A 25,397-nucleotide genomic window follows, 5' to 3' on the forward strand; every position below is an offset into this window, starting at 1 on the left:
CGCGTTGTCAAAAAACTCTACACTCTGGATGGAAAACAGGTAGGTACTTTTTCAAAGTACTTTTCTCATTTTTTTCTAAATTCTTACATGATCATGTTACACCTAAAATATCGTTTCTTGTAGATGGACTCTTCCTCCACATCTCATCATCACAACCTGATATTATGTGCTTCATTTGGAGAAAATGTATTTTCAGCAGGCAAAACAATGAATCAGGAATCTGAGGCTCTGAAATTCAATCTGCTTCTGATTTACCTTGCAGAATGGTCACTTAGCCTCACCTTCTTTATCTGCTATGAAAGATGTGTTAGAATCTAGGTTCTATGAATTCTTATGAATATGAATTTAGCTATTATATGATGCATTCTTTATTGTTCAATACACGTGACTGAAATGATATTTGCCCATTCGTTACTTTTAGATACCCTCACATTGGTGCTCAGCATCAATTTTGATAAAAGGAAGTTGAAGTGACTTTCATATGCTCTGAAAGAAGTCAGATGTGGGGAAAGTACTGAAGCCTCTGGCTCGTTGTCTTTGCCTCACACTAAACCATATTTATTCTCTTCTCTTTTCCATATGACATAGCTGTCTTAATTTGGTTCCACTGATGGTTTGTGTGAGAAAGGGACTATTTCAGGATCCTAAAATTAGCCCAAGAAAGATGCTGCCATCTGTTCCCCCTCCAAATCAGGTTCTTCATGTCATTGGTTATACTACTAAAGTGCCACCTATATTAATATCTGGGAAAGAATGCAGCCAGGCGTCTCCATCAGACAGATGCACCATTCTCTGAGCATAGGGAGCTGTAAATATACAACAAAAATGTTCCAAGGGAATTGGAACAGTAGCTGGTTCTGTTGGCTCTAAAGAGAATCCTGGTCTCCCATCAGAAAAGACAAGTGTGGATTAGAATCAGTCCGTATATTCTACCTCTTAAAATGCCTTTGGTGTTTAAACAACTATATAGATTCTAAAAAGGCGGATTCACTATATATCAAAGTTACTGATGAGTGTTCAAATGCAGACCCGTGCCTCCTCCTATAATTTCTGATAATAATGTGTGCTCCAAGATTTTAAGTTTCAGGGGAAATCCACCCATGTACTGTGTACTTCACAATTTTGAGAAATATGTGGCTTTTGTTTCCCATTATTTTGTGACCTGAGAGCTACCTGGATGCATTGGTTATACCTGACTTGTGTTTGTTGTACCAAAGCAATGGGTTTGTCTGTGATGTTGGGAAAATCTCCAATTCCCAAGCATTTCTCTACGAGTATCTATCTTCTAAGCACCATGTATGTATGTAATAAACAGGAGCTGTCTAAGTATAGGCCTGATTGCCAAAACCTCATCTCAGAGAAATAGGACATATAAAGTTTGGAATCATTGGATCACAGAGTTGAAAATGACTTTAGAAGCCATGACATTTAATATTCCACCTAAGGCATGGATATCCTCTACAATCACTCTATAAGACTATAAGGCAGCCTATTTCACTGTTCAACAGCTGTGATTTTTAGAGTTTCTTTATATTAGGCATAAATCTGATTCCTTGTGCCTTCAGCCTTGTGAAGTAATATAGAAATATGGAAATCAAAAACATAAGACTGGGATTAAGAAGATTTGGACTCTAGTCTTGATATTGTCACTTAACCACTTAACTGTCCTGAACCTCATGCTCCTCCTCTGTACAAAAGGACTGATCACACCTGCCCTGACCATGCTCACAGGGCTTTTATGAGGATCAAATCAAATAATGGATATGAAAGCACTTTGTAAATTGACACATGGATATATATATATATATATATGCATACAATTCATCATTAAATGAGATTTTTGGCAATTTTTGTATATTAATAAATGTTAGTTCTCTTTCTCTCACTTATTTATTTATTTATTTACTTTTGGAGACAGAGCCTCACTCTGTCACCCAGGTGGAGTGCAGTGGTGTGAATTCGGCTCACTGCAACCTCTGCCTCCCGGGTTCAAGCAATTCTCCTGCCTCAGCCTCCCAAGTAGCTGGGACTACAGATGCACGCTGCAACACCTGACTAATTTTTTGTATTTTAGTAGAAACGGGGTTTCACTGTGTTGGCCAGGCTGGTCTCGAACTCCCGAGCTAAGGCAATCTGCCCACTTTGGCCTTCCAAAGTGCTATGATTATAGGCATAAGCCACCACGCCTAGCCTCTTCCCCCTACTTTATCTCTGTCATTCTTATTATAAATTTCCAACATTTGTGAATATACACCATGCCTTGGCATTCTGATTTTGTTCCAAATAATATATAAAGGGACACCTCCATCTTCTAGGGAAGCAAGCTCCAGTCCAGTGATGCACAGGGTTTTGTCCTTCAGCAGGTCATGCAGAGTGGCAAGCTGTCTCAAACTCCTTTATGCATCAGTTCCCTTTCTTTGGGGAACACATTACAAAATGCCAGTATATGATATGACATTTATATAGAGAAATAGAGCAGTGCCCAGTGGATCTGAACAATGCCCTTTCAGGCATCTGTACCTCTGTATATATGTTCCCTTTCTTTAAAACGTCTTCCTCTGCCCACCCTGACCCATGGAGGTTATCTTATAAGACCTGGTTCAAATGTCACTTTATCTTTGAAAATTTCTGTCTCTACTAAGGAGGGTAAAAGCAGTCCTAACCTTTTTTTAAAAATTAATGCTCAGCTCCTGGTATATTATGGATGCTCTAGAAATGTTTGTTGATTGAATGGACTGACATAAACAGATTCTCTCAAGGCCAGGTAGATGTTTTGAGGACCCTTCTTCTTTCAATTCCCCGGACGTTATCCTTAGGTCTTTCAGAAGAGATAGGGGGCTTCCAAAGGAGTGCATATTCCACCCAGGTGATTTCTAACTGGTGGTTTACTTGGAAGTCACTGAGGGCAGGCATTTAAAGCATTTCCCTAAATACATTCTAAGGAGAAATGTCTCCATGTCCCCACCTCAAAAAGCTCTCCAAAAAGAATTCTGTGGGCAAATAAGGTTGTGAAATGCTGCAAATCATGTGCCATTCTTAGAGATTCACAGTGCTCATTGGCTCATTGATGCTCTGAGAAGTTCTACAGCAAGGAAATCCATCCCAATCCTACTTAACCACAAACATTTTTAATGAAACATACACACAAACCCACACATACATATATGTATATGTATGTATACACACACACACACACACACACAGAGTGCACTAGAAAATGTTGTTTACATAGGCCGGACACGGTGGCTCACGCCTACAATCCCAGCACTTTGGGAGGCCGAGGTGGGCGAATCACGAGGTCAGGAGATGGAGACCATCCTGGCTAACACAGTGAAACCCCGCCTCTACTAAAAATACAAAAAATTAGCCAGGCGTGGTGGCAGGCGCCTGTAGTCCCAGCTACTTGGGAGGCTGAGGCAGGAGAATGGTGGGAACCGGGAGGTGGAGCTGGCAGTGAGCTGAGATGGTGCCACTGCACTCCAGCCTGGGCGACAGAGCGAGACTCCACCTCAAAAAAAAAAAAAAAAAAAAAAAAAAAAAACAGAAAATGTTGTTTACATAAAACACTGATGATTAGGAACTAACTACCGTAACTTTAATGGTAAGATTGGTATGCACAGTGTAACCACAAATTAAACATTGTTGTTTTGTTACAGAAAGAACATTAAATAAAATTTGGGGGTACATGGACAAACCTACTAATTACAAAATAGATGCTGGGTATAGTGAAAGTTGTTGCCAAATTCAAAATTTTGGAGCTCAGCTCATTTCCCAGGTCTGGTGATGACAGCTATAATGTTAACACCTGTCAATTACTTTATTAGTGGGTATTCGTACGCTTGCGAATATAATCCTTTTCGTGGAGACCAAAGTCACATGTATTGCAAGAGCTTGACTTGCTTGGATGAGATTCCAATGCCTGTTTTTGGCTACACATGACACAAGGCACTTAGTTGAAAAGAACAAAGTATGGTCAAGGCTATTTGTTATGGAGTGATTTGTTCGTGAAATCAAGGCCGTCGCTTGATTTCAGTGTTCACTATAAATGGATTCCAAATCGACCAAACCAAGTGGTTTTCCCTCTTCGTATAAATAATGATCAGCTAAAAGAGCCCAGTTGGTTATTGCAAATTTATTGTTGCTTCTGTAATTGTGTGTACCATTTGACTGATTGGCTTACACTGATTGACAAGCAATCTGCAGACATGGCTCATTTCGTTCTGTTTTATTTTGTTTGGATTGTCTTTTAGAGCCCTTGATCTTTTTAGGGCTTATGTTTGATGTTATGGAAGATTGGTTTCCTGACCTCTTGCCTCTGAGATATTTGTGGTCTGTGTAGACAGGAAAGCCAACCACTACTAGTAGGAAGACACCCCAGTTGATTCCTCACCTCAATAAGAAGTTATTAATATTGTGTAAGAAGTAGTTGGTAGGGCTCTGGCTACTCCCAGGGATTAAAATAGATTTCTAAGAGGTCAAAGAGGACATGATAGAGGATTGGATGGTGAGACATGTGAGTTCACTTGCAGGTGAAAAGTGTTCTTTTGATTCCTTGGCAGCTGGAGTGGTTGTAGAATGTTGACAAAATTATCCAATTACTAATTTCCATAACTAAAGTACACATTGATTTTCATGCATAAAAGTCATGGATACATAAAAACTAGGACCCAATTCTGGTTCACATGATAGTAGTAGTTTAATAGATACATGTCCTGGCCTGAAAATTAATTGCAGAGCTTTAATAATAGACTTTCAGCTTTTTGGCCTCATACACAGGGGTGCAGCTGGTCTTCACATCGTCCATTTTCATGCTACACTGATTGACATCTCTAGATTCAGTTTTGTCCACACCCAGAATCTGTGCAAGAAAAGATTCACTATTGCTTCAATATACATGCCTAAGGCATAAGTATGGCCTTTAGTGCTCGTTCTAGCTTTGTTAGGTCAATTTCAATTAGATGGATTTATTTTATGTTTTGTCTGTACCTTTATAGCACTGAATACTTGGACCTGGGATTACAGGTCTCAGAATAACAGAGGAGAGGTTTAAGCCAATTCCAAGATTATCCATAGCCTTGGAAACTAGTACAGGGGTTTTAAGGAAATGGTTGATGCATAATACACAGATGAGAGCATGAAGGATGTTTCAATTGCTGGTTAGTATTCTAGGAAAGACTTGCCCTTTCCACGTTGCCACACAAAAGAACTGGGTGCTGTAAGCACAAAGGCAATTGCAGGAAACACAGGAAGACAGATTGGATTTAACCTTGGAAACGTTGAGTGCACTTACCAAGGTAGGCGTGTTTTTCGTTTGCCTACATAGCCAGTTTTCTCTTCCCTGTTATCTCTGCTTTCCCCAGTAATATCTCATCTTATTTATACTCCCTGGCCTCCAGCTCTCTCAGAGTCAACCTCTCTCTTCTCCTAGTGTTATGACCCTGTCAGTCAACATTGGGCTCATTAGAAAAGGCCACGTGGGCATAAATTATGCACCAAGAGGGAGGTCATTTATCATCGGCCTTCACTTAAGAAGATTAAGGCTGGAAAGTTGATGTTTTTATTACCAAAATTCTCCTTCCCCAACCTTTCAGAGGTTCCTAGAGAAAGGCTTTGGGAGGATTGGCTTGAGCATGAAGTGTAATAAAACAAAGGTGGAAAGCCAGGCTGGGCTCTGTGAAGGGAGACAGTTTGCAAACTACCATCTCATACGTGGTGGTAGATTTCACACTTTAAAGAGTGGCCAAACATTGAATATACTGCCCTTCTGGAAAGAAAGGACTAAGTGTAACCTGGTGATCAGTTATTTCTTCAGTAATTTATCCTCTTAGAGTTTTATTATTGTTGAGATGCTCCTGGCTCTGAGCAGTGATAGAGGTGTGACTTGGCCAATTCAATCAAAAGCTTTGGCATAGAATTCCAGTCTCTTGTACTGACTAGTCTGTCACTGTCTAGCATTCAGCAAGTGGAAAGAGCCCTAGGCTGGGATTCAGAGGCCTGAGTTTTAGTCTTCACTCTGTTCTTCCCTAGCTATGTAATGTGGAACCAATCACATCTCTTTTGGGGCCTTAATTTTTTAAGGAGGCTTAGTATATGACCTGTAAGAGTCCTTCTAGTTCCACAGTAACAGAGTATTCATCTCATAGAGTTGGTTCTGTCTAGATATGTTTTCACTCTTCTGAATGTACTCCACCTCTCTGTGCTCCTAAAGATTGCCAATGTGATGTAGTAATTACCTTGGTGGATACATTGCTTTCCAGGATGGCCTCTAAATGGTATTTGCATAATTCTTATATTCAGATCTTTCTTGCTGCCTGCAATGACATCACCAAAGAATATTTTCAAACTTGTAATTTTCATTTGACCCTCTTTTCTTACATTGTGGATGGTATAAGGAGCAAAGGGCAGAGGACTCACAAAACAAAGCAAGACAAAAGCCAGCCTGCTAAAATTGTGGCAAGTGTTGACAGTGCCATTATTAAGCTATTTGTATCACAGTGGTGCTATTTTCAGTGCTGGAGAAGGATTATTGCTAATGGGGGTGGTTAGCACTGGCGCTAAATGCATTGCTATTTCTTGAGTAGACTGAAGAGATTCATCAAGTGGGGATTGATCTATCCAGGGATGCAGGCTGTTCCATTTAAAACTGTTGAAGCAACAGTCATTTTGTTCTTAGTTCTTTATTTCATCTGTTTCATTATTGTCATTCCCTCAAAGTGGGAGAAAAAGCATTGTCTCCAAAAACAGTTTTTAAAAACAGTTTTATTGAAATATAATCCCCACATTATATATCTCACTCATTTTAAGTATAAGATTCAACAGCTTTTAGTATATTCACAGAGGTCTGCATCCATCACCACAATCAATTTTAGAATACTTTCATTATTCCTAAAAGAAACGCTGTGCCCTTTAGACATTGCCCTCTAGTTCTCTGATTCCACTTCCCCATCCCTAAACAATCACTTATCTACTTTTTGCTCTAAGGATTGTCCTATTCATGACATTTAATAATAATGGAATCATGTGGCCTTTTGTGCCTGGCTTGTTTGACTTAGCATAATGTTTTCAGGGTTCATCCATATTGTAGCATATATTGGTACTTCATTTCTTTTATGGGTGAATAACATTCTATTGTATGAACTTACCACACTGTATTTACTCATCTATTAATGGACATTTGGGTTGTTTCTATCTTTTGGCTATTGTGATAATGCTACTATGAACATTCATGTACAGATTTTTATATAGATATATGTCTTCATTTATCTAGGGTAAATATCTCAAAATTGTATTGCTGGGCTGTATAGTGTGTTTAAAATTTTAAGAAACTGTCAAATGGTTTTCCAAAGTGGCTGCACCATTTTCCATCCCTATTTGCAATGTATGAGAGTTCCAGTTTCTTCACATCCTCACCAACACTTGTTATCATTTATTTTTTATTAGATCCATCCTAGTGGTGTGAAGTGGTATCTGATTGTGGTTTTTCTGATTTGTTTGCATTTCCCTAGTGACTAATGATGTCACACATGTTTTCACATGCTTATTGGACAATTGTATATCTTCTTTGGAAAAATGTCTATTCAGATCATTTGCCCATTCTTTAATTGAATTATTAGGCTTCTTGTTAATGAGTTGTAAGAGTTCTCTATGTATTCTGGATACAAGTCCTTTGTCACATATGTGATTTGCAAGTATTTTCTGCCAGTCTGTAGCATGTCTTCATTTTCTTAATGGTTTTTTTAGTTTTTCAGGAGAAAAAAGTTTTCATTTTGATGAAGTCTGATTTATTAATTTTTCTTTTATGCATTATACCTTGGTGTCATATCTAAGAAATCTTTACCTAACCCAACATCTCAAAAATTTTCTCCCATGTGTTCTTCTAGAAGTTTTATATTTTTAGCTCTTAGATTTAAATCTCTGATTCATTTTGTGTTAAATTTGTGTACAGGTTAAGAGTCAAGGTTCTTTTGAGGGAGGGGCACATAGATATCTGATTTTTCTAGCACTATTTGTTGAAAAGAAAAGATAAGGCGGTTTTCTTAATTTAAACTAAATACGAGCAGTGGTTCATATAGCCAAGCCCTCTAAAGGTTTTTAGAATTTTTAAGAACTGTGGGTGTGAACTAATGGAACATAGGAGCGTCTCCTATACAGAGATTGTGGAACAGTACTCTACTCAACAATACTCTACAATACAAGTACTCTGCAATACTCTAAGGCTGTATTAGTAAGGCTGGCTTAGTCTCATTTCGTAGGGTAAAAAGGGGGCTTGATAGGAGAGGCTAAAGTGGGCTATTGTTCCTTGACAGGGCCCCTGCCATGTTCTAGACTCCTAGAGTTCCCACCCAGAACTATCTGAACTTCCCTGTCGCATATCCTATACCCTTCTGGTGATGCTAAACAGGATTGGGTGAGGGGAGTAAGGAGATGTCCAAAATTGTTGGAGTTATTTTCTTTTGTAACATCTTGAGATATAATTCACATATCACATATTTCCCTTATTCAAAGTGTACAGTTCAATGATTTTAATATGTTCACAGATATGTGTGACCATCACCAAAGTCAATTTTAGAATATTTTTATTACCTCTCCTACCCTCTATCCCCCACAGCCCTAAGCAACCACGAATCTACTTCATAATTCTATAGATTTGCCTTTTCTGAATATTTTGTATAAATGATCATATTTTATGATTCATACATATATGCTAAGTGACTAGCTTCTTTCACTTAGCATAAATTTTTCAAGGGTCATCCATGTTCTGTCATGTATCTATCTGTACTTTGTTCTTTTTTATCGCTGAGTAATACTCCATTGTATGGATATACCACATTTTATTTATCCATTCATTTGTTGATGAACATTTGGGTTGCTCCATGTTTTGCCAATTAATAATGCTGCTATAAACATTTGTGCATGATTTAGGTATAGACATATATCTTCATTTCTCTTGAATATATATCTAGTAATAGAATTGCTGGGTGTTGAGTTTCTTGATGTCCTATCCCCTAACCACCAAACTCATGTTTCTAAAACATGTACCCCAAGGCATGCTCCAAACAAAGAATTCAGAGTCTTTTCTTTTCATGTAGATATTTGTCCCCAGAGTTCTTGCCTAAACAATATAGAAGGAAACATGAAGGTTTCTTTATTAACTTTTCTTAAAGCTAGAACAAATCCTAAGAAGCTATTTTCTTGTTCTTTTTATCTGAGTCCTACCTTGGCCCTCCTAACTTCCCAGAATCAAAGATGCATTCTTTTTTTTTTTTTTTTTTTTTTTTTTTTTTTTTTTTTTTTTTTTTTATTATACTTTAAGTTCTAGGGTACATGTGCATAACGTTTATATCATGTATAACTCCCCAGTGCAATCCCTCCCTCCTCCCCCTCCCCATGATAGGCCCCAGTGTGTGATGTTCCCCTTCCCGAGTCCAAGTGATCTCATTGTTCAGTTCCCACCTATGAGTGAGAACATGCGGTGTTTTGTTTTCTCTTCTTGTGATAGTTTGCTAAGAATGATGGTTTCCAGCTGCATCCATGTCCCTACAAAGGACGCAAACTCATCCTTTTTGATGGCTGCATAGTATTCCATGGTGTATATGTGCCACATTTCTTAATCCAGTCTGTCACAGATGGACATTTGGGTTGATTCCAAGTCTTTGCTATTGTGAATAGTGCCGCAATAAACATACGTGTGCATGTGTCTTTGTAGTAGAGTAATTTATAATCCTTTGGGTATATACCCAGTAGTGGGATGGCTGGGTCATATGGTACATCTAGTTCTAGATCCTTGAGAATCGCCATACTGTTTCCATAATGGTTGAACTAGTTTACAATCCCACCAACAGTGTAAAAGTGTTCCTGTTTCTCCACATCCTCTCCAACATCTATTGTTTCCTGACTTCTTAATGATTGCCATTCTAACTGGTGTGAGATGGTATCTCATTGTGGTTTTGATTTGCATTTCTCTGATGGCGAGTGATGACGAGCATTTTTTCATGTGTCTGTTGGCTGTATGGATGTCTTCTTTGAGAAATGTCTGTTCATATCCTTTCCCACTTTTTGATGGGGTTGTTTGTTTTTTTCTTGTATATTTGTTTGAGTTCTTTGTAGATTCTGGATATTAGCCCTTTGTCAGATGAGTAGGTTGCAAAATTTTCTCCCATTCTGTAGGTTGCCTGTTCACTCTGATGGTAGTTTCTTTTGCTGTGCAAAAGCTCTTTAGTTTAATGAGATCCCATTTGTCAATTTTGGCTTTTGCGCTGTTGCTCGTTGCTTTTGTGTTTTAGACATGAAGTCCTTGCCCATGCCTATGTCCTGAATGGTACTACCTAGATTTTCTTCTAGGGTTTTTATGGTATTAGGTCTAACATTTAAGTCTCTAATCCATCTTGAATTAATTTTCGTATAAGGGGTAAGGAAAGGATCCAGTTTCAGCTTTCTACTTGTGGCTAGCCAATTTTCCCAGCCCATTTATTAATAGGGAATCCTTTCCCATTTCTTGTTTTTGTCAGGTTTGTCAAAGATCAGATGGCTGTAGATGTGTGGTATTATTTCTGAGGACTCTGTTCTGTTCCACTGGTCTATTTCTCTGTTGTGGTACCAGTACCATGCTGTTTTGGTTACTGTAGCCTTGTAGTATAGTTTGAAGTCAGGTAGCGTGACGCCTCCAGCTTTGTCCTTTGACCTAGGATTGTCTTGGCAATGCGGGCTCTTTTTTGGTTCCATATGAACTTTAAAGCAGTTTTTTCCAATTCTGTGAAGAAACTCATTGGTAGCTTGATGGGGATGGCATTGAATCTATAAATACCTTGGGCAGTATGGCCATTTTCACGATATTGATTCTTCCTATCCATGAGCATGGTATGTTCTTCCATTTGTTTGTGCCTCTTTGATTTCACTGAGCAGTGGTTTGTAGTTCTCCTTGAAGAGTCCTTTACATCCCTTGTAAGCTGGATCCTAGGTATTTTATTCTCTTTGAAGCAATTGTGAATGGAAGTATTCCTGACTTGGCTCTCTGCTTGTCTGTTACTGGTGTATAAGAATGCTTGTGATTTTTGCACATTAATTTTGTATCCTGAGACTTTGCTGAAGTTGCTTATCAGCTTAAGGAGATTTTGGGCTGAGACGATGGGTTTTTCTAAATATACAATCATGTCATCTGCAAACAGGGACAATTTGACTTCTTCTTTTCCTAACTGGATACCCTTGATTTCTTTCTCTTGCCTGATTGCCCTAGCCAGAACTTCCAACACTATGTTGAATAGGAGTGGTGAGAGAGGGCATCCCTGTCTTGTGCCAGTTTTCAAAGGGAATTTTTCCAGTTTTTGCCCATTCAGTATGATATTAGCTGTGGGTTTGTCGTAAATAGCTCTTATTATTTTGAGGTACGTTCCATCAATACCGAATTTATTGAGCGTTTTTAGCATAAAGGGCTGTTGAATTTTGTCAAAAGCCTTTTCTGCATCTATTGAGATAATCATGTGGTTCTTGTCTTTGGTTCTGTTTATATGCTGGATTACGTTTATTGATTTGCGAATGTTGAACCAGCCTTGCATCCCAGGATGAAGCCCACTTGATCATGGTGGATAAGCTTTTTGATGTGCTGCTGAATCCGGTTTGCCAGTATTTTATGAGAATTTTTGCATCGATGTTCATCAGGATATTGGTCTAAAATTCTCTTTTTTTGTTGTGTCTCTGCCAGGCTTTGGTATCAGGATGATGTTGGCCTCATAAAATGAGTTAGGGAGGATTCCCTCTTTTTCTATTGATTGGAATAGTTTCAGAAGGAATGGTACCAGCTCCTCCTTGTACCTCTGGTAGAATTCAGCTGTGAATCCATCTGGTCCTGGACTTTTTTTGGTGGGTAGGCTATTAATTGTTGCCTCAATTTCAGAGCCTGTTATGGTCTATTCAGGGATTCAACTTCTTCCTGGTTCAGTCTTGGAAGAGTGTAAGTGTCCAGGAATTATCCATTTCTTCTAGATTTTCTAGTCGATTTGCGTAGAGGCATTATAGTATTCTCTGATGGTTGTTTGTATTTCTGTGGGGTCGGTGGTGATATCCCCTTTATCATTTTTTATTGTCTATTTGATTCCTCTCTCTTTTCTTCTTTATTAGTCTTGCTAGCGGTCTGTCAATTTTGTTGATCTTTTCAAAAAACCAACTCCTGGATTCATTGATTTTTTGGAGGTTTTTTGTGACTCTATCTCCTTCAGTTCTGCTCTGATCTTAGTTATTTCTTGCCTTCTGCTAGCTTTTGAATGTGTTTGCTCTTGCCTCTCTAGTTCTTTTAATTGTGATGTTAAAGTGTCAATTTTAGATCTTTCCTGCTTTCTCTTGTGGGCATTTAGTGCTATAAATTTCCCTCTACACACTGCTTTAAATGTGTCCCAGAGATTCTGGTATGTTGTATCTTTGTTCTCATTGGTTTCAAAGAACATCTTATTTCTGCTTTCATTTCGTTATGTACCCAGTAGTCATTCAGGAGCAGGTTATCAGTTTCCATGTAGTTGAGCGGTTTTGATTGAGTTTCTTAGTCCTGAGTTCTAGTTTGATTGCACTGTGGTCTGAGAGACAGTTTGTTATAATTTCTGTTCTTTTACATTTGCTGAGGAGTGCTTTACTTCCAATTATGTGGTCAATTTTGGAATAAGTGCGATGTGGTGCTGAGAAGAATGTATATTCTGTTGATTTGGGGTGGAGAGTTCTATAGATGTCTATTAGGTCCGCTTGGTGCAGAGATGAGTTCAATTCCTGGATATCCTTGTTAACTTTCTGTCTCGTTGATCTGTCTAATGTTGACAGTGGAGTGTTGAAATCTCCCATTATTATTGTATGGGAGTCTAAGTCTCTTTGTAGGTCTCTAAGGACTTGCTTTATGAATCTGGGTGCTCCTGTATTGGGTGCATATATATTTAGGAGAGTTAGCTCTTCCTGTTGAATTGATCCCTTTACCATTATGTAATGGCCTTCTTTGTCTCTTTTGATCTTTGATGGTTTAAAGTCTGTTTATCAGAGACTAGGATTGCAACCCCTGCTTTTTTTGTTCTCCATTTGCTTGGTAGATCTTTCTCCATCCCTTTATTTTGAGCCTATGTATGTCTCTGCATGTGAGATGGGTCTCCTGAATACAGCAGACTGATGGGTCTTGACTCTTTATCCAGTTTGCCAGTCTGTGTCTTTTAATTGGAGCATTTAGTCCATTAACATTTAAGGTTAATATTGTTATGTGTGACTTGATCCTGTCATTATGATATTAACTGGTTATTTTGCTCATTAGTTGATGCAGTTTCTTCCTAGCCTCGATGGTCTTTACATTTTGGCATGTTTTTGCAATGGCTGGTACCGGTTGTTCCTTTCCATGTTTAGGGCTTCCTTCAGGGTCTCTTGTAGGGCAGGCCTGGTGGTGACAAAATCTCTAAGCATTTGCTTATCTGTAAAGGATTTTATTTCTCCTTCACTGATGAAACTTAGTTTGGCTGGATATGAAATTCTGGGTTGAAAATTCTTTTCTTTAAGAACGTTGAATATTGGCCCCCACTCTCTTCTGGCTTGTAGAGTTTCTGCTGAGAGATCTGCTGTTAGTCTGATGGGCTTCCCTTTGTGGGTAACCCGACCTTTCTCTCTGGCTGCCCTTAAGATTTTTTCCTTCATTTCAACTTTGGTGAATCTGGCAATTATGTGTCTTGGAGTTGCTCTTCTGGAGGAGTATCTTTGTGGCGTTCTCTGTATTTCCTGATTTGAATGTTGGCCTGCCCTACTAGGTTGGGGAAGTTCTCCTGGATGATATCCTGAAGAGTGTTTTCCAACTTGGTTCCATTTTCCCCCTCACTTTCAGGCACCCCAATCAGACGTAGATTTGGTCTTTTTACATAATCCCATACTTCTTGCAGGCTTTGTTCATTTTTTTTTCTTCTTTTTTCTTTTGGTTTCTCTTCTCGCTTCATTTCATTCATTTGATCCTCAATCGCTGATACTCTTTCTCTCCAGTTGATCGAGTCGGTTACTGAAGCTTGTGCATTTGTCACGTATTTCTCGTGTCATGGTTTTCATCTCTGTCATTTCGTTATGATCTTCTCTGCATTAATTAATCTAGCTGTCAATTCTTCCACTGTTTTTTCAAGATTTTTAGTTTCTTTGCGCTGGTACGTAATTCCTCCTTTAGCTCTGAGAAGTTTGATGGACTGAAGCCTTCTTCTCTCATCTCGTCAAAGTCATTCTCTGACCAGCTTTGATCCGTTGCTGGCGATGGGCTGCGCTCCTTTGCAGGGGGAGATGCGCTCTTATTTTTTGAATTTCCAGCTTTTCTGCCCTGCTTTTTCCCCATCTTGTGGTTTTATCTGTCTCTGGTCTTTGATGATGGTGACGTACTGATGGGGTTTTGGTATAGGTGTCCTTCCTGTTTGATAGTTTTCCGTCTGACAGTCAGAAGGACTGTCTGTTGGTCTGTTGGAGATTGCTTGAGGTCCACTCCAGACCCTGTTTGCCTGGGTATCAGCAGCAGAGGTTGCCAAGATAGAATTGCTGAGCAGCGAGTGTACCTGTCTGATTCTTCCTTTGGAAGTTTCCTCTCAGGGATGACTCCACCCTGTGAGGTGTGGGGTGTCAGACTGCCCCTAGTGGGGGATGTCTCCCAGCTAGGCTACTCAGGGGTCAGGGACCCACCTGAGCAGGCAGTCTGTCCGTTCTCGGATCTCAACCTCCGCGTTGGGAGATCCACGGCTCTCCCCAAAGCTGTCAGACAGAGTCGTTCGCCTCTGCACTGCCCCCGCTGCTTTCCCTACTGGACCTCAGCTGTGGGCTGTCCCCAGAGGTGGAGTCTACAGAGACAGGCAGGTTTCCTTGAGCTGCTGTGAGCTCCACCCAGTTCGAGCTTCCCAGCGGCTTTCTTTACCTACTTAAGCCTCAGCAATGGCGGGCCCCCTCCCCCAGCCTCGCTGCTGCCTTGCGGATAGATCGCCGCAGACGGCTGTGTTAGCAGTGAGGGAGGCTCCGTGGGCGTGGGACCCTCCGGCCAGTGTGGGATATATTCTCCTGGTGTGCCTGTTTCCTTAAAGCGCAGTATTGGGGTGGGAGTTACGCGATTTTCCAGGTGTTATGTGTCTCAGTTCCCCTGGCTAGGAAAACGGATTTCCTTCCCCTTGCGCTTCCAGGTGAGGCGATGCCTCGCCCTGCTTCAGCTCACGCTGGTCAGGCTGCAGCAGCTGACAGCACCGATTGTCCGGCACTCCCTAGAGAGATGACCCCAGTACCTCAGTTGAAAATGCAGAAATCACCGGTCTTCTGTGTTACTCGCGCTGGGAGTTGGAGACTGGAGCTGTTCCTATTCGGCCATCTTGCTCCGCCCCTCCAAAGATGCATTCTAAACAGTTGGGACCTTCAATCCAGTGGGTCACAGATTCTCCTCCAAACCACCAAAGTTTCTTATTTTGAAAAGGAGCAGAAAAAGGAGCTCTAGAATTCCAGTCTTACTAATTTTTCCTAGATTTAGAATACTTTCATAATCAATACCACATATTCTACCCTCTTCAGGTCTTGTAATGTTAGCTCATGAGATAAAAAGCAACTTGGGTGTAGGGAGCCACAGCAGGTCTTCATCATTAGCCCAGTTGTCATCGACTAGGACAATTTGCTGTCCAGGGGACACTTGGTAGATATATTTTTGGTTGTCACAACTAGGGAAAGGGTGCTGCTGACATCTAGTTGGTATAGGCCAGGGATACTGCTGAACATCTTACACTGCACAGAACAGCACTTCCCCCCACAAAATACGAGTGATCTGGTCCCAAATGTCTACAGTAGTTGAGAAACCCTGCATTACAGGTAACGTGCCGGGCAGACACAGCAGAAGATGAAGCTGAAAGGAAGGCAAAGGCAATATTTAGCAATGATCTTGTAAACTGTGTTAAGGAACTTGTATTAGTCCATTTTCACACTGCTATAAAGAACTATCTGAGACTGGGTAATTTATGAAAAAAAAAAAGGTTTAATTGACACACAGTTCCACAGGCTTAATAGGAAGCATGACTGGGAGGCCTCAGGAAACTAACAATCATGACAGAAGGTGAAGAGGAAGCAAGGACCTTCTTCACATGGTGGCAGGAGAGAGAGAGAGAGCAAAGGGGAAGTGCCAACACTTTTAAACCATCAGATCTCGTGAGATCTCACTCACTATCATGAGAAAAGCATGGGAAAAATCTGTCCCCATGATTCAGTCACCTCCCACCAAGTCCTTCCTCCAATATTGGGAATTACAATTCAACATGAAATTTGGGTGGGGCACAGAGCCAAACCATATCAGAACTTGATTGTTACATGTGTTAACAGAAGCCAGTGAAGGATTCGTTTTTTTTTTTTTTTTTTTTTTTGGCAGGGTATCACTGTTGCCCAGGCTGGAATGCAGTGGCATGATTTTGGCTCACAGAAGCCTCATCCTCCTGGGCTCAGGTGATTTTTCCCACCTCAGCCTCAGCTTCTTGAGTAGCTGGGACTACAGGCATGGACCATCACATACAGCTAATTTTTGTATTTTTTGTAGAGACAGGATCTCACCATGTCGGCCAGGCTGTCTCAAACTCCTGAGCTCAAGTGCTCTGCCTGCCTCAGCCTCCCAAAGTGCTGGGATTACAGGTGTTAGCCACTGTGCCAGGCCCCACTGAAGGATTTTAAGCAGGGGAATTATATGATCAGATATGCAGTTTGAGTAGGTCACTGTTGTTTTGGATTTCAGGAAGACAAAACTAGTAAAGAGTTCAGATAGAGGCTGTGTGGTAGTACAGGCAGGAGAATAGAAGGATCTAAATCGAGGCAGCGGTAGTGGAAATAAAAAAGGAGGAAAACAAAGCCAATAAATATTTGTGAGGTAGAAACTGGAGAACTTAGTGATTAATTGAATTTGAGGGTGTATTAATTGTCTATTGCTGTGTGATAAGTTACCACAAACATAGCAGCTCAGAACAACAATCATTTATTATGTCACAGTTCTATAGGTTAGAGTTAAAGGCTTGACTAGATTCTCTGCTTAGGGTCTCACAAGGGTGAAGTCAAGGTGTCAGATAAGATAGGCTTTTTTTCTGGAGGCTCTGGGGATGAGTCTAGTTCCATGCTTGTTCAGGTTTGGGGCAGATTTCAATTCCCATGTCCTTCTTAGATGTCAGCTGAGAAATGTTTCCAGCTTCTAAAGGTTACCCACATTCTTCTCACACGTCCCCTTCCATTTTCAAGCCAACAACATACATCAGATTGTTCTCATGCTTAGAATCTCTCTGACTTCCTTTTCTGCCACTAGCCAGAACAAATTCTCTGCTTTTAATGGGGTCATGTGATTAAATTGGTCCCAACTGGATAATCTCCCCTTTGATTAACCCAAAGTTAACTAATTTAGTAACATTAATTACATATAAAAAAGCCCTTTTTGCCATGAAACATAACATAATCATGGGAATGGCAACTCATAATTAAAATTCAAAGAGAGGAGAATATACAAAGGCAAGAGTTTGGGGGGTCATTCTTAGAATTCTGCCTACCACAAGTGAGGGAATTGGAGGACTCAGGTGACTCTGAGGTTTATGGTTCAGTTATGTGGGTGGATGGTGGGGCCACTCACTGATACAGGGAAAACCAGGGCAAGAAGTAGGGTTATTTATTTATTTATTGACAGGATCTTGTTCTGTCACCCCACCTGGAGTGCAGTGGCATGATCCTTGCTCACTGCTGCTTCAAACTCCGAGGCTCAAGTGATCCTTCCACTTTAGCCTCCCAAGTAACTGGGACAACAAGCGTGTCTCACCACACCTGGCTATGGAGTTTAGAGGCATTGAACTTGGGGTACTTTGCTACATCTAAGTGGAGAATCCAGAAGGTAGTGATAGATATGGATCTGGAAATCAAGAGAGAGGTCTGGGCTAGAGATTCAGGCTTGGGAGTAATCTTCAAACAATGGTAGTTAAAATCAGGTCATTAGATGAGCTTACCAAGGGTGCATGTGAGAAACTGTCCAAGGAAAAGGCCCTGTAGACATTTGCGTTAAATGGGTGGGTAGGCGTAAGAGCTGGGAATTGCTAGAGAGAACCATGGAGAACTAGATGAAGATGTAGCCAGAGAACGCTGAAAGGCAGGTGCGGGCAGCTGTGTCAAATGTAGCAGACAGGGTCTGTTTCAGATAAAGATTTAGGATAGTAAATCAATAAAATCCAGCTGATTTGAATAGTCCTTATTGCCGAGAACAGAAAGCAAAATTCTCCAGCAGACCAGAGGGCAAGCCTTGGCTCATAAAGACTCTCAGAGGTGACTAGGCAGATGGAGCTATGACTGACTATTGGATCTGTCTCTTGGCAGCTTCCCATGTTCCAGATCTATCAAAACTTGTCTGTCCAGTGTCCCATTTTCTCTTTGCTAGCTCTTGTGTTATATGTAGTTGGTTGCTAAAATGTCCCGTGTAACTTACTTATGTCATGTATACATTATAACATATAGAGCTAGCCCTTAGTCCAATTGTGCTCTTGTCTTATCACTTAAAGTCCTAACTCGGATAGATCAGACATTTTCTGAGTCTGATTTTCTCAAAGCCTTCATCATAGTTCATGGATTTAGTTGGTAAGGCTAATCTAACAAATCAATCCTCACTATGTTAGCACCTATCAATTTAGAGCACATTTCTCAAATTACGCTACATGTAACACTGGTCTGATCAAATATTCTGTGGTCAAATAAGTTTACTAACATTGTATAGTATAGTCTCCTCTTGGAAAAAAGACTCCAAGAATCCCTCTATGAAGAAACCTGCCTGTGTTTAGACCAGTATTCCCCAAACTTGTTTGAACACCAAACCTTAAAAATAAATCTGGCCGGGCGCGGTGGCTCAAGCCTGTAATCCCAGCACTTTGGGAGGCCGAGACGGGCGGATCACAAGGCCAGGAGATCGAGACCATCCTGGCTAACATGGTGAAACCCCGTCTCTACTAAAAACAATACAAAAAACTAGCTGGGCGAGGTGGCGGGCGCCTGTAGTCCCAGCTACTCGGGAGGCTGAGGCAGGAGAATGGCATAAACCGGGAGGAGGAGCTTGCAGTGAGCTGAGATCCGGCCACTGCACTCCAGCCTGGGCGACAGAGAGAGATTCCGTCTCAAAAATAAAAAATAAATAAAATAAATAAATAAATAAATAAATAAATAAATCTATGACCATATGGTAGAATGCACTTTGGGAATCACTAGTCTTTGCCTCAGGTATTTATTTGCATTTTAATTAGAGAATCTTGAGGAGGAAAAACCTTCAAGGTTGAAAGGAATAATTAAATTGAAAGAAAACAGGCACCACTGCATTTTGATAGGGCTTATAAACTAAAACAAGAAGGGCTTTGTAGATAGAGTACCAACAGTCAATGCAAAGGTAACATCTATTCGCCCATGGTAAGGGCAGGACTTTAGAGCATCCATCTCTGATATAAACTATAGAAGGAAAAGGAGAAATTGAACAAAAGGGGCAAATTTTCTAGAAGATGTTTGAATAATCCCCCAAAGTTGTAAGAAGTTAGGAAAATCCTATTGGTTATAGGCATTAAAGTCTGGCTTCTCTAGCCTTAGTGGTAAAGAGGCAGTAAATATCAATTGCCAGGTTTAGAACCTTCACAATAGATTTAGTCCTATACAAACAAGCACTCCTTCTACTCACCACACCATGCTGCAGAGTCTCACTGGAGGAATCAGTTAGGTTTACTAATTAGACTTTAACTTCCATAAGTAGTGTTTACCATTTAAATAGACTGCATACTTTCTATTGCACCAAGCCCATACTTCTCCAGCTGGCAATAATTTGGAAGACCCTAGGGGTCTGAATGGCTCGCACAGCACGATAATATCCCTTAAGAGAGGTTTTGAGCCAGAGACCAGCACCTCTCTAAGTCTCTTTGTGTCTGCATACACACACTTGTGCCCCTGTTTCTTTTAAGTATTGGCTGTCTCATCTGATGAAGTCGTATATAAATATTTATATGTCAGAACATTTCTGGTCTTACTCACCAGAGACATTACAGCCTTGATAAAAAGCCTCCCTCTGGCAGTATTTGCCTCCACAGTTTATTTAATGTGGCAGTTGATAGGTGAACTTCCTCTTGCTGTTTGCAAAAAGAATGGAGCCTTGCCTTGCTTGGAGTTTCAAGTGTTTGACTTGTCTCCTGCTGGGAATTGATGTTTGTGCTTTCCCAGATTTCTCTGATTAAAAGAAGTGTGAGTTCTCTAGCAGGTCATCCTACCCTTTAGATTTTGGATTTTTAGGAATATTTGATAAACTTAGGAATACATTATGCTTTGGTGGGCCCTCGGCACTTTTGCCTTGTGGATCTCTTCCTCCACTAAAAAACAAACTACCATTGTGCTGATAAAAGATGAATATTAATATTACATTTTAAAGCATTTTTACCAATGTAAAAGTTTATGTTTCTGGTTTTCAAAGAAATCAAACCCTTTTCATGGGTCCATAACAGTGCTGTGGGCCCTAGGCACTTTGCCTACTGTACTTAACAGATAATCAACCCTGGATATACAGAGCTATCTGATTTCTGGGCTGGCATTGTGAGGTCACATGGGTTAAGCAATGAATAAGAATGGTATGACTCACGGAAGGTTTAGTCTAGGAATGCGGTAGCTTCTTGGATGTACCAGCTACTAATTGAGATGTACCAAGGAGGTCCCCTCCATTTCCTTTGTTCTAACACATTTTACCCACTATACAGAGCATGGTAATAAAATGCTGTCAATAGGCATTTTTTTCTGGCTTGGTGGACTCAGAGTTGGGAATAGAAATCTGCCTCCTCAGCATCTTCCAGGAGAGGCTCTGGGAATGATGGATGGTGTCATTCATTTTCAGACTGAAACTGTTTCTGTCATTTAGCCTGTGGTCCTACAGAAGGCAGCTAGCTGAGTGAAGGTGGAGTGGAAGTTGATTAGCAATGAAATGGATTATTGCAGTTCATCCAGAGAAAAGAGGGTAGGGCTGGTTTTAATCCATATCTATATTAGTGGTAGTTAATTTAGGCAGCTCTATGTCAACCCCAACCATAATCTTCCTTAGCAACAGCCACCCCACCCTGGAGTAGGGTTCTTAATCTGACCACTGCTATCACATTGACTGCTGAAGAGTTTGTTTCCTAACAGTTTACCAGTAAGCCCTATCTGGAAGCTGGTGGTGGCTGGGATTAGACACGGACTGATGTAAATAGAAGATAAGAATTTAGAGGGGACACTCTCATGGGGCTTTACTTTACATTGCCACCTTGCTTGTAGATATTTTTCTGGCTTGGTCCGGGGCTAGCACTTGGACTCCAGAGGAAATAACAGTTACTGAGCAAGCTGAAAAATTCACACACACATTCCCACTCAGCTTAACAGTGCTGACTCTGGTTAAGTTCACCGAGCGGTATGGAGGTTGTCTTCTCCACAGGGACCTTGCTGAGACCTGAGGTCAGACAGCAATCATTCTCCTTCCCATCTTGCCAAGCAAAAAAAAAAAAAAATTGTTTAAATCAATCAATAGGTTCCCATACCCCCAGCTGGATGTGGCTTTCAAGGATGACAGTATCTGCTCCATACTGGTCTTGCCCTTGTCAAGTCCCAGGCTGAAACAGAACAGAATGACGTGGGGTAGCTAGTTTGTGTATGTAACATATACAGCATAAACACGAAGATTCTAGATCCTGGAAATCTTCATACAAAAGGCAGAGCTACTGAGAGATAGAAAACAAGAGTAATCAGATTGAAATATAATTAGAAAGAATTAAGGCTGATGGGAGTTTGTAGTCTCCAGGAAACTTCCCTTTGGAATACAAAGGAGAACCTGATTTTCCTTCCTTCCTTCCTTCCTTCCTTCCTTCCTTCCTTCCTTCCTTCCTTCCTTCCTTCCTCCCTCCCTCCTCTCTCCCTCCTCCTTTCTTCCTTCCTCCCTCCTCCCTCTCTCTCTCTCTTTCTTTCTCTTTCCTTTTTCTTTTCTTTTCTTTTCTTCTTTCTTTCTTTCTTTCTTCTTTCTTTCTTTCTCTTCTTTCTTTCTTTCTTTTCTTTCTTTCTTTCTGTCTTTCCTCTTTCTCTTTCCTTCCTTCCTTCCTCCTTCCTTCCTTCCTTCCTTCCTTCCTTCCTTCTTCCTTTCTTTCTTTCTTTCTTTCTTTCTTTCTTTCTTCTTTCTTTCTTTCTTTTTTTCTTTTTTGACAGATTCTCACTCTATTGCCTAGGCTAGAGTGCAGTGGCACGATTCTGGCTCACTGCAATCCCTGCCTCCCAGGTTCAAGCAATTCTCCTGCCTCAGCCTCCCGAGTATCTGGGATTACAGGTGCCCACCACCACACCTGGCTAATTTTTGTATTTTTAATAGAGACAGGGTTTCACCATACTGACCAGGCTGGTCTCAAACCCCTGACCTCAGGTGATCTGCCCACCTCGGCCTTCCAAAGTGCTGGGATTACAGGCATGAGCCACCATACCCGGCCAAGAACTTGATTTTCCATTAGTCAAAATACAATAGATCAGAGGTCAGCAAACTATAGGTTTTTTAAAAGGGACAAAAAATATACAACAGAGAAAATGTAGGGCCACAAAACCCAGCATATTTATTATATGGGCTTTTTTGGTCAGGGTTCTCCTGTGAAACAGGACCAATAGGATGTATATAAAGAGATTTATTTTATGAAATTGGCTCCCACAGTTTGTGAGGGCTGGCAAGTCCAGGGCAGGCTAGCAGGCTGGAGACGCAGGAAGAATTGATGTTTTAATCTGGAGTTCAAAGACACTGCCCTTTCCAGGGCATTTGCCAACCCCCGCAACACAGGAAAAAATTGTGGAAAAGAGCTTTGGTCAAGGGACTCAGAGACTCCTGCTTTGCCACTAAAGAGCTCGATAATCTACAAGAACCATCACCTCTCTCTGGATCTCAGTTTCTGCTTTGGTAGAATATATTCCCAAAAGTTTCTTCCACAATGCAAACATTCTGTGCACTTCAGTCCTCCCTGTACATAAAGTTCCATAATAACATAACTCAAATTTCAAACATTCCAAATAGCCAATCTTAAGCTGCTTCCTGGCAATGTCTAGAAATAATTCCATGCTGGCAAGAGTCCCAGACATCAGTAAATTTTAATTATCTATTATACAAAGAATAAACAAAATACCCAATAGTTCCAATTTTTAGTGACTTTCTTAATAGTAGGTTCCATTAATAGCCGAATGTGATGGTCCTTTATAATCATTAAACCTCAATGCATCCGTTATTTGCAGAGTATTGTGCTAGTACTTTGGGAGACTCTATAGGAACCAGAAAATAAAGTATCTAGTTTTGAGTTGCTTACAATCTAGTCAAGACGACAAGCTCCATACCTAAAGTCTTATATCTTTAGAGTAACATATAAACACCGTCAGGGCAGAGGAATTATCATGTTCATAGATATATCCTCAGGACTTAAAACAGTACCTGGAACATGGTATATGCTCAATATATATATTGAATGAATGAATGAATGGAGAGTGATTTAATAAGTAGTAAGTACTAAAAGAATGCATATACACTTAGATTAGGGCCAGGTGGAGGCTAATTCATGAAGGCCTTCTAATGGAGGAGAAGGTATAGTGAGCTCAACACAGGAAGGCAATAGTCCAAGGGCAGTATTTCTGAAATGTTGTATTTCTATAGATAAAAGTATAAAAGCTAAAGTCAGGGTTAATAACCATACAGATTTAGACATTTGGTAAACTAAAGGCAGCTGGAAACAAGGGTCTAAGCTTTGAAGTAGAAAGACATGGGTTAGGGTTTATCATCTATCTTAGAAGTGATTTAGTTTTTGACCTTCAGCAGTTATTTAACCCCTCTATGTCTCAGTTACCTCATCCTTAAAATTGAAATGGCATCTATACTCAGAATATCAGAACCGTAAAAGGCCTTAGTCCTCATCCAATCAAGTGGGTCTCAGTTTTGGCTGTCCACTAGAAACCTTGGGGAACTTTTAGAAGGTTCAATGCCTAGACCTGACTCCAGACTAATTACATCAAAATCCTCTGGAGTTGAGACCCAGGCACCAGTGTCAGTATTTTTTAAATCTCCCTAGGCAAGTCAATGTTCAGCCAAGATTGAGAATACTGTTCTACTCCAACTCTCATTTTATAGATGAATAAGGTACAGAACAGATTAAGGGACCTTGCCTAACCTACCTCACAGGGCCATAAAGGACAATATTAGGTCATATAACTTTAGCGCTCTAGACATCAAAATACCTGTGAAGGTGCTCTGAATAACATAACCATTATTCATTTGTAAAGGATGATCATGCCAACAGAATCAGAAAATACTAATTGGTAACCAGGCAAAGCATCCCCTCTGTCAATAAATTATACTAGTAGGAAAATGGATAAAACCTTTATTCTTTATTCATTTCCCAGGTCTCCTTGAATGAACAAATGAGCAAGTGCTCCATTTTAAAAGCTAGGATATGGATTATTGGATTAAAATTTTGGAAAATGAAGATGTCCTGAAAATTTATATTTTTTACCAAGAAGAAACATAAACATCTTGCACGAGGACACAAATCTATAGCAGGAAGTGCTGTTAGTCTAGTTCTAGCATATTTCTAGCCTACATCTCTGTTTGGGGCATAATCATGTCTGGAAGAAAAGGAATGAGGTTTGAGAATTTTAGCATGGTATCAGGCATTTTTGCTTAGGAGGGCCTTCATTTGCTCCTGGCTTGGGAGTCTTTGGCTTGCACTCAGCTTGTAGATGCCACATTTTGTAGAGGATGGAAACCAAGAGTAATTTTCATTCAAGATTCGTGTCCCCATTCCCACCCTTTCCTTATTTAATCAGATGCACTCTCTGTGATCATCCTTCTATACAAAAGTTGTTGAGTGTTAAGTGCATTTTCTATTCTCCTGTTTAGCTCCATATTGTTGAGTTATCCTTTGTCTCAGAGACCATTTGTTGAATGACTCCTAGAAGAAAAAATGAAAAAAAAAAGTGAGATGATTCCCTATGCATGCCCATGGTCACCTCTTTTTGTGCAGTTTTCCAATTCACATACCTTGTTTGAACGTCAGGCATACTGAGAATGCCAGAGAGTTTATCACTTCATTGTTTTAAAGTTATTTTTTTAATGTGTGTTAGGTCTATCACCCCAACAGATCCTGTCTTGTATCTCTCTTGTATCTCTCCCTTCCCCCAGTTCCAGTATTTACATGTTGTTTTTACAAAATCAATGCTTGAGCCACTTGTGTAAACAACTTCCAGTTGCTTGAGGCCTTTCAAAACCCTAGTAAAATGCTTCTCTGCTGGCTCATTTGCCATTCACAGAAATTTCTAAAGGATAACACGTGACTGTATGTGAGGAGAGGTGGAGAGGTTGCGATAAAAGTATGTTGGGATAGCACTTG

The 25,397-nt window shown here is 40.4% G+C and overlaps 1 protein-coding gene across 1 annotated transcript in view; it reads left to right on the forward strand.

The window, feature by feature from the left end:
* DCX (doublecortin) overlaps positions 1 to 25,397 on the forward strand; it is a 114,283-nt gene that overhangs the window by 10,205 nt on the left and 78,681 nt on the right. The window contains 1 exon segment of the mRNA XM_033201367.1: positions 2 to 39. Coding sequence (XP_033057258.1) covers positions 2 to 39 — 38 coding nt within the window.

Source organism: Trachypithecus francoisi, unplaced genomic scaffold (assembly GCF_009764315.1).
Source record: "Trachypithecus francoisi isolate TF-2019V2 unplaced genomic scaffold, Tfra_2.0 Lachesis_group6, whole genome shotgun sequence".
Lineage (NCBI taxonomy): Eukaryota > Metazoa > Chordata > Mammalia > Primates > Cercopithecidae > Trachypithecus > Trachypithecus francoisi.